This window comes from Schistocerca serialis, chromosome 5 (genome assembly GCF_023864345.2).
Source record: "Schistocerca serialis cubense isolate TAMUIC-IGC-003099 chromosome 5, iqSchSeri2.2, whole genome shotgun sequence".
NCBI lineage: Eukaryota > Metazoa > Arthropoda > Insecta > Orthoptera > Acrididae > Schistocerca > Schistocerca serialis.
In genome coordinates, this window is record NC_064642.1 from 424,972,246 (window position 1) to 424,984,936 (window position 12,691).

General features: G+C 36.7%; 1 protein-coding gene across 1 annotated transcript in view; it reads left to right on the forward strand.

The window, feature by feature from the left end:
- Positions 1-12,183, forward strand: part of LOC126481527 (polyisoprenoid diphosphate/phosphate phosphohydrolase PLPP6) — a 50,068-nt gene extending 37,885 nt beyond the window's left edge. The window contains exons 3-4 of the mRNA XM_050105335.1: positions 3,163-3,262; positions 11,132-12,183. Coding sequence (XP_049961292.1) covers positions 3,163-3,262; positions 11,132-11,535 — 504 coding nt within the window. The 3' untranslated portion in view covers positions 11,536-12,183. The remainder of the gene's footprint in view (positions 1-3,162; positions 3,263-11,131) is intronic.
- Positions 12,184-12,691: the final 508 nt, after the last annotated feature.

A 12,691-nucleotide genomic window follows, 5' to 3' on the forward strand; every position in this document is an offset into this window, starting at 1 on the left:
GTGTGTGCGCCATGCACATGAGGGTTTGTTTACTGGAAGTGCAGATAGGTGTTGTACATCTTAGAGCCATGAGCATTTCCATTGTAAATATAGGGTGGTTCTAAAAGGCCTTTACAACTTTATTTACATACAAAATTTTATTGAGAAAGACCTATACAGGTAGTCGAGGTGCCACAGCAAAATACTGCAAGTTTCATCCCATGCAATTACTTTCAGTTCAACTTTCACTTTAGCTGAATGTGACTGACATTGGTCATACAGCAAATGTTCCATCTGAAGTCAATTTCTTGCCACACTTTATTCAGAATATCCAGTGTCACTTCTGCAGTGCCAATTTGTATGGTCTCAGCTGTAACTTTTTTGTGACACTCTCCAGACAGCCAGACAGTTGATTGAGGAGCTCCAAGAACCCTTGTTGTTGCTGATGTTTCTTTCATTCAACACGATTAGCATGTTAAGGTCACGCGAAGTCTGCAATTTTGATATTCAACTTTGTCATTCCTAATGGCAGAATTTTAGCATTGGAGGGCAGCGTGGAGGGTAAAAATTGTAGAGGGAGACCAAGAGATCAATACACTAAGCAGATTCAGAAGGATGTAGGTTGCAGTAGGTACTGGGAGATGAAGAAGCTTCCTCAGGATAGAGTAGCATGGAGAGCTGCATCAAACCAGTCTCAGGACTGAAGACCACAACAACAACAATGGCAGAATTCTGTACTATGATAGCAGGTGAATGAAATTTCGCTACAAGATTGTACCTTAATCATATGTCTATGTCATCTCAGTAAAATTCTGTGTATAAATGAAATTTTTAAGTCCTTTCAGAATCGCCCTGTATTATGGAGGGTCACAAAAAAAAAATTTTAAAGCTACTGTAATTAATGGCAGAAATGTCCAGAGTAAGATCTCAAAATTCCTCTTACTTATTATTAATGGTGACAGTGTACATATTAGACTTGGTACAGAAAGTTTTTTTTAATCCATACATAAATAACAGCAAAATAATAAATTCTGAATTGAATACACACTACAAGGATTGCTTGAACACCAATTGTAGCAGCATGTTTGTTGCCATAAGGAAACTCCATAATAACTAAAATGATCTGTGTGAAGATGATAATCAAAACCAATCCTAAAATATTAACTAGATCTTTTCATCAGCCACCTACATCAAGTAGCAGTGTGGAGAATGCTTCACAGAAATCTTTGAAAATTATACAATCATGCCATACTGAGAAGGAAAGATTTCAGTTTGCCCTCTCTGCTCTGGGAAGTGCACACATTTATAACAGGAGGACAGACTGACAACAGATAATTTATGAGGGTATAGATATTTATTGCATCAGCTTGATGATGCTGTTCTCAGTGAGTTTCAAGAAGTGTGCAACAGTGTTGCTAATTCATAAGTGAGCTATGGTAGTATGCTCTCCCCACGAGTACACTAGTAAGTCTCTGACATCAGGTTTCAAAGCATGTTGGAGATACAACTTGTAAAATGTATTTTGAAATTTACTGGATTTTGAAACCTCAAAGTATGTGTTATTACACATTTCTATCAGCCTATAATTTTTGTAACACTGAAATGTTGGATCTGCTATCAGAAATTCTTTCAGCACCAGTTTTCAAGAAAGTGAAGTAGTGCTGACTAAAATGTGTAACAATGTTAATACTGTACTTCAGAGTGCAATGAGTGTCATCCTCCCACCACCTTTTCCCCATCACTCTAGGGCAGATCACTTCTGATGTTTGCTCAGTATTTGCAGTGCATATTTTCCTGGGTGTTCTAGTGATTTTACGTGTTCTGAAACATGTTTTTTTCTTTCAAAAGTGAAAGTGTAGGAACCTAAGCCCCTTAAGCGAAGTTACTGTCAAGCAAACTCCAATCAGTAGGCAGAAACTTGACTAAATTGATTATTCTTAGGGTTTGGGCCGCTCCTTGCAAGACATCTCACCAGAAAATCATTTCCCTCTGCACTTCCTGTTTAGCAATATGTACTGGGGCTTGTGCAAGTTTTTGAAAGTAGGAATGGAAGCTTTGGAAGCAGTCGTGAGTCATGTCAATGTGGCTCATTTGGCAAGAGTACCACATGCAGAAGGCAAGGATGTGGTTCAATTCAAGGTCTAGCATGCAGACCAACACATTTAATGCCACACAAAGTAAAATCACATGATGATGGTGTCCAGGAATTCAGTTGTTACAAGAAATCAATTAGGTGGAAAGATTTTGTAACTGATCTTGTATCGTCACTGGTTAGCGTGTGTTGAATAAATTTGGAAAAATGTTGACTTTAGTGACAGAGCTTATGACCAGTATGTATTTTAAAATCATTATAGGCCCACTCATCAGCTCTGGACATGATTTGTAGCATACTCAAGTAAAACAGTAATTCGTTATACTATCCAGACCTCCAGTATTTCAAGCATCATTTTTTATGTTATAGGCTGTATCTGAAATGTTGTAAAGAAATTAAAGCTGAATTATTTGATTACAGGAGGTACTACAAAACTTACTTCAGTGATTAGATATTGGAAAGATGATTCAGGAGTGTCTTACTTTATATAGTTTGAGACATATCAGTGATACTAAAACTACTCACATCTTTAGTGAAGTATACATTGAGCAGCAATTGAAACAAAAGGAATAAATTTGTGAAAAGCAGAAATAACTCTTCACATGCTAGTTAAAAAGTAAATACAACAAATTTTCCTGACAGCCTTGACAAGAAATTTTTCAAGATTCCTCTGTTGTCTTTACATTACATTCAGCAAATTTTTGGGTAACTTCTATGACCTCTTGAGTCGCAGTTGGCCCCATCTTTCCCTTTGTTTCTTTTCGTGTTATTTCAAAAATTAGTCAGCTGATTTAAAGATTTTTGTTTGATGTTTTCATTGGAGTTGCTGCTTTCCTTGCAAGTAAGACCCACAATTTTATATTATTTGTTGTTATATTTCAGTTTCATATTGAGTATATGTGGTTCTAAATATGCAGACATGCAGTGAATACATGTAAACTACTATTACAATTAACTAGTGAGGGAGAGAACCTACACAAAAAGGTCACAGCTTTGTGCCTCATTTTTCACATGTTGTACTGACGTCATAAGATTATACATTTCACATTCCCTGCCAACTACAGAAGATATACAGTATATATGATTTGCAGGTATCGTGCCACGGTGTACCATGGATAGCAGCATGGCTAGCCTTTATCTGGCTGTGGGATCATCCATCACTCTACCAAATGCAGATGAACTTTCTCATTGGTATGTTGTTGAATTTTAAGTTTTTATCATAATATCATGAGTTACCTACTGTTTCTTATTTAACCAAGATTTAATATCACAGTGTCACTCATCTAACAAGACCCCTTAAAACTAAAACTCCACTTATTGAATGTATTTAGATGAGAATTTAGGCAAGAAACCATGTTTGTACTTCACTTGCTTGTCTGCTATGTTCTGGTTGTTGCTACTAATCATCACCCTTTGGAAGTCAACAGTAAAAAGTAGTTTCTCAGTCTTGTACTGTTGATTACATAGTGTGTTCAAGAATGGATAGTGAGGAAGAGGTTAATTTTGAATTTAGTGGTTTATGAAGTGTACCATCTTTGGAGAGCGAAAATTGTGAGTGTTCATCATAAGACTGCGTGGAAAATGCTCTCCATTTGTATGAAATAGGTATATCTGCTGTATTACTGTCAGTCCTTCCAAGCTTCCCCTTCTAAATAATATGTTCAACTATGAAGATTATCTGATTAAATAGGTTAAACAGTTTATTGATGATACTCATTGAGATATTGTCAAAGAGACTAGCAAGCAGTTACACAAAAAACAAACATTTTCTCGGTGTAAAGACATGATCAGTAACATATTATAAAATTTATTGCTGGTATAATGACAGTATTAGGAAAAGGATAGGTGGCTCTTCACTATGTAGAGGGGACATTATATCACAGATGTGCACAACAAAAAGACTGTTATACATTTTAGCTTTCAACAAGAAGGCTTTCGCACAAGCACAACTCTCACTTGCATGACCACTGTCTGTGACTGCTGAGGGCTCAGCAACTAGAGACTCTGTGTGTGTGTGTGTGTGTGTGTGTGTGTGTGTGTGTGTTTCCTACTTTAGGAGGAGGTCTTTTGTCTCAAAGCTTAAATGTATAACAGTCTTTTTTTTGTGTTTGTCTGGGACTCGGTGTCTCCTCCATGTAGCAAGTAACAATCTATCCTTTCCATAATATTGTAATTATTCCATAATGTGTATTCCATTGTTTATTGCTGTTGTGTTACTTCAAAGCATTGTAAAGAAGCTGAACTAAACAGTGTATTACATCAATTCAAAGAAAATGTAGGAAAGGTATATTTGACCACTATTCACAAACTCTGAATGATAATTGTGAGTAGATGATGTGGAGAGTTTTTAAAATTAGGGCAGTTGTGACATATTGTGATGCTATGAGTGGTATGGACAAAGTAGATAAACAGCTAGCAAACTGCCCATGAATGAGGGAAAAACATATATTAAAAGAAAATATATTTCTTTCTTGTCAGACTTGCTTTGTGGAATGCATTTATTTGTTCTGTTGAAGAACAAGCACTGATAAAAAGGAGCTGTGGGAGTTTAACATAGCCTTCATCAATTTTGATGCATTAAAAATATGAATTCAGTACAAATCAGGTAGATTTTTTTTATCTTAAGGGGTCATGTTCTGGCAACTAATTTGTCAACAATAAATATGTCAATCAGTCCATTGATGATATTCATTGAGACATTGTCAAAGAGACTAGCAAGCAGTTACACTAAAAACAAACATTTTCTCATTGGAGCGACATGATCAGTAACAAATTACAAAGTTTATTGCTGTTATGATGAGAGTATTATGAAAAGGATAGACTGCTACTCACTATGTAGAGGAGACACCGAGAGGCAGACACACAACAGAACGACTTTTATACATTTTAGCTTTCAGCAAAAAGGCCTTCTTGCAAGCACAACTCTCACTCGCATGGCCATTGTTTCTGACTGCTGAGGACTCAGCAACCAGAGACAGTTTGCATCTACACAAAGATACAACTTCAATAAGAATTTGTGTAGAGTAATTGAGTTCCATACCAAAGGTAGAAAAAGGAAAAGAGGATCAAGGTGTTGTTGCAATGATCATCAAATATCATCTTGTGCTCTGTCTTGATTCCGTGTATATCAAATTGCTACAAAAATGGAAGGCAAGTGGTAAATCCATGGCTTGGAAACAAGGTGGAAACCCAATAGGTACTAGGCAACTCATTATATATCCATATTTAGGCTTAGGAAACTGCACTAAAGAGATACTTACCCCTGACAGACTTTGCTTAAATGTACTCCTTTTGGTGGTGTAAATAATTATAAAGTCTTATGTCATTTTAAGATAGGTTGCATCAAAAATAGGCAAAATTCAGTAATTTCAGGGGCTGCTAACAAAGTGAATTCATTTCTAGGAAAGTTCATAATTCACTAATTTTCTGACGGGCAGAATAATAATTCACGCTGACAAATGACTTGGGTTCACAGTGCCTTTTATCAATTCCCTATTCCTTGTTAAATTAGCAAAAAAATTGCCATGACAAAATTGTTCATCAAGTTTAAAGAGAGATTGTGCTATAAGCATTGATGTGCAATTATCATTTGTTGTTTTATTGTTGTACACAAAAAGTCGTCAAGATGCCAAGTTGCAGGATCCTAACTTTATTAGGTCAGGAACAATGGCTTCCAACACTTGGATTTTTTTGCATGAAACCGGTTCTGAGAGTGTGCCCTTGTGCAAACAGTTCTAGTACCCACGCAAAGCTACAAATGAAGCTGAAGTTCATGTATTTTGCTTTTAGGTTCATTCTATACAAATTTCACTGAAACTGATGATGATCGAGATGGGGCCCCTGGGTTACTTGACGTGGGGTGACCTAATATAATCGTCATGTTGAGGAGTTAGTGGTTAGCCTGAAATGTGGTAGTTAAGTATCTTAGGTGTAAAACCATAGTGTAACTAGGGAATTTTTTTTATTTACTACCATTTAACTGCCTAGCTCTACATCAGTGGAAAAGTTGATATGAGCTTCTGGCAATCGAATACAGTATTAACAGGGCTCTGTACAATGCCCCGCAGTTACAATGTACTGCCCAAATTAAGACCATGTATGTTGCTGAATGAGGCTTATTAGTAAGTAATACATTTGCATAGGGTGGGCAAAATAAAATTTGCTTGGAAAATATTTATAAGACTGATGCAGAATTGACGCTTGTTAATGCACAGGAGAACTGTCCATCATGTACATTTCCTGATCACATCCAGATGAACTATCACATGTTTTATTCTGCTGGCAGTTTTTGTCTTAATTGGGTTCAGGGCTTTTGGATCCCAAGTTTTTTATTTCTTCAGAGGAGCCGTGGTTCAGTTTGTTAGGGTATGTAGACTCAATAAACATGTGCCATCGTGCATCAGAAAATACCCATTAGTACTCTGAAGAGCCATTGCATAATTAAGATTTGTGTTTGGTGCACAATATCTATTGTCCACATTATGGCACGATTCTTCCACCAAACTGTTAACGCTAACGTGTATGCACAGAAACTGTTTAAACCAAGAAGGAGAGGACAATCAGCAGAGGTAGTGTAATGTCCTGGCCATCTCAATCACCTGATCTCTTTTCATGTCACTTTCGACATGGTGAGTTGAAGAGTCAGCTGTACTCAAATACTCCACACACACACACACACACACACACACACACACACACACACACACACACACTGGAAGAGCTGTAGAAGAACATCGAAAATGTTATTGCTGCTATCCTTCAGGAAGAGCTGCTACATTTCTCGTAGTTTGATAAATAAAGCAAAGCATTGCATTAATGCCAATTGTGGCCATTTCCAGCATTTTCTGTGATGTTCATCAAGGGTCAATCCCTTGTCAATCTTATTGTAAATATTTTTTGGGCCAGTTTTATTTTGCTCACCCTATACTGGTGATTCAAAAGTAACTGAAGGGTACACCAATTTTTCAGCCATGTTTTGATGTAAGATGTATAAACAATTCTTCAGTCTCTGTTGCAGTAGCATTTCTGTGTCAGTCACCACCATGCTTCTCACTCTGTGATAAAGACTCATCAGGTTAATAACACTTCCCTTTTATGAAATGTATTTTCCAGTGTGGAGCACTTAAATGTGGTTTTTAGGCAAAAGGGCTGGTATGTATGATTGTTAATTACATTTGTGGTAATGTTTTCGATTTGAAAGTTCACTTTCTTTTGAAAATCACCCACATAATAAATAACCAGTACAACAGCACTCATTTCTGATTTTTAAAAAGCTAAAATTTTTTTGTGTTTACTTTGTTATTTGTATCACCTACACCAATTCTGTCATATACTTTGTGTTTACCACAGATTTTCCAACTAGGGCTTGGAAAGTGCTTATAAAAATGAAACATTTGTACTACCTAAATAAGGATTTTAGGTGATACATTGCATTTAATCTTAAAAGAAATATGTAAGCATGAATAGTGTTGAATGTATTTTAATTTTAACACTATATTTGTGCCATTATATGTCCAAAGGTTGTCATTCTTCAAAATCATTGTGTAAATGAAATCAAAGTAGCACGGAAAGCCAATTATAAAATGTAAATGACTGAAATAATCTTGATCATGTTGTGCTTCCATAGCTGATTTCATTCTATATGAAACTCTTCAGGTGACAAAATGGCAGAAATGTACCACTGCCATGATTTAATATGCATAATCGCCCAGTGAAACATTAAAAGATACTTGTTGGAATAAAAGTACAATGTGAATTCGTTGATTGTACTTCGTATAAACACAGCCAGCATTATGCATTGGGTACAGGACATCACCTTTATCACCAAAGGATGTTTGTGTAAAATGAAACCATTGTTGGCTTCATAAATACACCTAAAATAGCAGCTGTGGTGGATTTTTGACATTTGTAAATGAACAAAGTGACAAATGTAATATGCGCTGTTTATGAAGGCTGAATTTTGTTACTTAAGGCTTTACTGATGAAGCAAATGTTGCCAAGGATACCAGCTGTTGCTTTACATGTTGACAATGAAACTTCAGATTACTTAAACAGTGCATATGTTCATTGTCTTCATTTGGTGATGGTGGTGGTGGTGATTGGCTGGGACATGGCAGAGTAGTTTAATTAACAAAAGCAGAGGATAGGGTGACAGATGAGACTGTGGCGTAGAGTACCATGTAGGTGTACACAGAGGATGTGGATAGCATTTCTGTAGGGCCACAGGGGATATGATAGGAGGATATTAGGATTAATAGGAACATAATAGTGTGTTGGCTCATATAACAAGATATTTACTATCAACATTTAATGAGCATAGCGTACAGAAAAACATCAGTGAGTGATATCTCTGGTAATCTTTGACTGGAAAAACCTTGTGCCACAATAATTTTGACCATGTGCACTTGTCATTACAAGTACAGCAGGTGGAGTTGGTGGATGATGTCCCTGTCCATTGCTAATCCTTTTCTCTGTTTGGTAAAATAGTAATCTATTCATGTAGATATTTTATCATACTCAGTAGTTGCCAGAATCCAGTGATCAGCAAACTATACTACTGGCCAGAAGACTAAATCTGTGCATCTTAGGAAAAGAATTTGTAAAACACCATATGAAAAAAAATGTATCTTCTAATGTAAATATCTGACTGTTATAGTACTCTTTTAATTTGTAGAGTTGGGCCATTAGCTAATTCTTATTGGTGGCATAATTGAAGTTAAGTTTATCTACTGCAGCAGAGATCAAATGTTATTTATTACATGCTACATTTTGTACATTTTTGACAGCACAGTATCATTTGGCATGTCATTAGTTGGGTCTGGTTGTGCATCCCATTTGATATTACTGTAATCAATGGTGTAAGAGTGCCCACCCATGGGCCCATTACATAAAGTTTTGCAAGTGTGTCATCAGATGTGACTGTTGTTCAGTCTTTGTGTTTTGATCAAAGTGAGAGCACCAGTTCATTTCAGTTTTGAAAACACACTTTATTTCATAGCTTCATACAGTATTTTACTACAGCAGAATTATGCTCTTCCCATACACAACACTTTAAACATATTAAGTATCACTAAACAAGATATTAAATGTCACTAAGGCTTAACAATGTTGCACTGAATGGTGTAACTGAAACTTCACAGTATTTTATAACAGAGCACCTCATATTTTCAGGTGATAATATGAATTGTTGGTACCACTTCCTTCCCTTCTGATGCTCTTATCCATCTAATGCTGGGTCAGAACTGCTGTAGTGTTTCTCCAATTTCACAGAAAATCAACTGTACCCATATACAGGCTATTATCATTAGGTTGCCACTCCCATAGATATTTTAAAGCTTCTGCCAACTATTCTCCTGGGTGGAAGTAATCTGTGTACCCCCTTCTGTCTGCATGTAGTGTATCTGCATGGTCAAATACAACATCTTTTCTCAGAATGTTTAAACATTGTGTTACTGAGGCATGGATGTGTAAAACTTACTAGAAGCAACATCCAGGCTGGGCGGCAAACCTGCCTCCATCATTAATCCTCAAGGGGAATTTGATCTGGGAACAGCGCGCCTCCTAGTGTCATGGAATGAGTGCTTTAATGCACTTAGTTATCAGTGTGTTATTGTTATCCCAGAGGGCAAAAATTGTAATGGCATAACTCAATACCCTGACACCTAGCAATTCTCTTCCATCATACTATGAATAACAGTGCACTGTGTTGGTGGAAACTGGGCATCATTAGTCTCATTGTTGAAACTGAAAATAACACATACTAGACATTGCTATCACATGTGTCTTTGGCTTGAAACTGTGTACCAGAACTTGGTCATACACAGAACTGGCAGTAAGCTTGCTAATTACCCATAGGTAATTAATAGGTCACAGATGAGGGCAAAACTAAAAGTCTGTATGTAAAGTGGAAGGAACCACACAAATGCAAGGGAAAATAAAGAATTGGTGCAGAACTTCAAATAGGAAAGAGGGGACCAGAAGACTATCAAAGAGATGGAAAAGAGCAAAGGCGAAAATTATTTTAATGAATGTTAAGTGTAACAAGTAGTTTTGTTTGAAATCCAGTGCCTGCCACTGAAGTTCGAAGAGATGTTCAGAATGAGATGAAGGAAGACCCAGGTCTCCGCTGTTATATTGTTGCATGACCAGTAAAAGGGCAAGTAATGCAGATGTAACAGTTTGTCTGTGGTTTTTTATCTTGACTTAGTTGTACCACATGTTCCATACCTACTTTTACCACTTGAAAACTATACATAAACAGGGACAGACATCCTTAAGGATAATAGTTGACCACTATACTTTTCTCCCAATTGTCATGTCTCTTTGTATATTTCATTCTTTGTGTATTGAAGTGACTTATGTACAGTTCAATTGTGAATCCTTGGCTGCTTCATATACAGTTTCAAAATTAGTCTTCCTGTTCCATGATTTGGTTACTTTCCCTTCCATCCAACATCTGGGCAGCTCATCCTGTTGTTTTGTTGTTCCCTGGAGCATTTTGTTTCGATGAACTTCAGAAATTTATATAGTTTGAGCCAAAATAAACTGCCTTCAAATTTCCAGTCACTAATCATTCCCATGTAGCAGATTGTCTTACTAAGCAGACTTTATTACTGTCATCTTAGCCTGGCGGCAACATCACAACTAAAGTAATGTTGTGTAGTTTTCACTTAAATGACAGACAACGTTAACACAATCCATAGTAATATCATACTCTGTTGTTTCCAACAGTCCCAAGTAAATAGTTGCTTCGCAAAACAGGTGGCCATTCTACTTGTGATGGTCTTAGATGGGATACATTTTCTCTATTATGCATTCAGTTTCTGTAAACAACCACATGCACATGGTGACAGTTCTTCATACAGAATGTATCACTTATCATTTAAAAGTGACGATGTTGAACAGATATGCTGTCTTGACAGTACAGCTTTAGACATTAATAAAAAGACTCAGTAGCATTTTGCTACTCTGTGTGTATGGGGAGAAAGTATTGTAGTTCAAATATGCTGATTTGAAAAGTTATTTCCTAGTTTATCACTAATTTGTTGTGTATTTTTGTAGGACTGCTGTTGGACATAGTTTTGGTAGCTGTGTTAAAAGCTGTGACACGCCGAAGACGTCCTGTGGCCAATAAATCGGACATGTTTGGAGTAGTTGGACCAGATAAATTTTCATTTCCATCTGGACATGCATCCCGAGCTACAATGGTTGCGTGTTTCTTCCTGTGGGTGTGGCCTGTGCATTTTCTTTTCCAGGGACCTATTCTAGCATGGGCAGGCAGTGTCTGCCTGTCAAGGTTGCTGTTGCAGCGACATCACATTTTGGATGTAACAGCTGGTGTGCTGCTGGGTGTGTTTGAGACTTGGTTCATTTACAATATTGTCTGGTTGTCACAGGAGTCTGCCACTTGGGCAGTCTCGTGGCTTTCAGATGAGCGAACAGATGGAGGCAGCTACCATGTCTAGCCAGGTGCTACTAATTTCTGTCCGTGAGCCTGGATATGTGTGTGTATGTGCGTGCAGTCCTGAATTTAGCATCTAAACTATTAGCTTGTTCTGTTATTAGAAGGAGAGGTAATAAGCAACACTGACTTCAGAAATACACAAAGGGTATAATTTAAATAATTGTATGGAAAATCTATTTTTATTACATCAGGAGCATTGCTAGGATATTCTTGTTTTAGAGAGCTTCAGCTTTTCTTATTTGATTGGTTAAGTAAAGGTGGACAGTATACTTTTAAATAATTTGCTCACGCTCATTGTTTTATATGCATTATTTTAATGAGGGGCTTCCGTGAGAGGAGGCTTGGTACAAATACTTGAATCCATTAGGTTAAATTACTCCAAAAACTGCAACCACTGTCATATAATTGTTAAATGGGAGTTGCTGCTCCTCATATATTCTGTGTTGACAGTGAGAAAATGGAGCATCTGCTCATTGTTTATAAAAGTAGGAGCTACTGAGCAATACAGTGATAAAACAGTTGTTGTTTGAGGCATGGGTTTCACAATAACCAAGTTTTGTTTGTTAGAAACAACTAAAAATAGCAAAACTATAAAAAAGTGTGTGTGTGTGTGTGTGTGTGTGTGTGTGTGTGTGTGTGAGAGAGAGAGGGAGAGTGAGGGAGGGGGGGGGAAGGGAGGGGGGGGGTTGGTGCACTGCATTTATTATTAAGGAATATATAGTTCTCAGAGTTAATAGTAAGGTGCTGTCCACTTTGTACCAATTCAGTTTCTGCAGCTAACAAGGATTGCCTGGACAGAGTTGATATTTTACTATAAAGTTGCTTTGCCATAAAAGCAAAGTATGTATGTATAAATGTGATGAAAAGAATTCATTCTTCCAAAATCTTGAACGTATAATTTGATATTGTTTCATATATTACATGAATGGTCGTGCATATTTTGTCAAATTACAATTGACATGCCTTCTTGTAGATAGAAATAGCATTTTTTTTAATTGTGTGATGTAAATAAGGTTTTGTCAATGAATGCATGTATATATATTTAATATAAGACTGTAAAAGTCATCTCATTATAAAACTGACACTTGAAAACCAGGTTTGCAATCAAGTACCAAAGTATTTCAGTAGTTTGTCTACACAGAACAACAGAAATGATA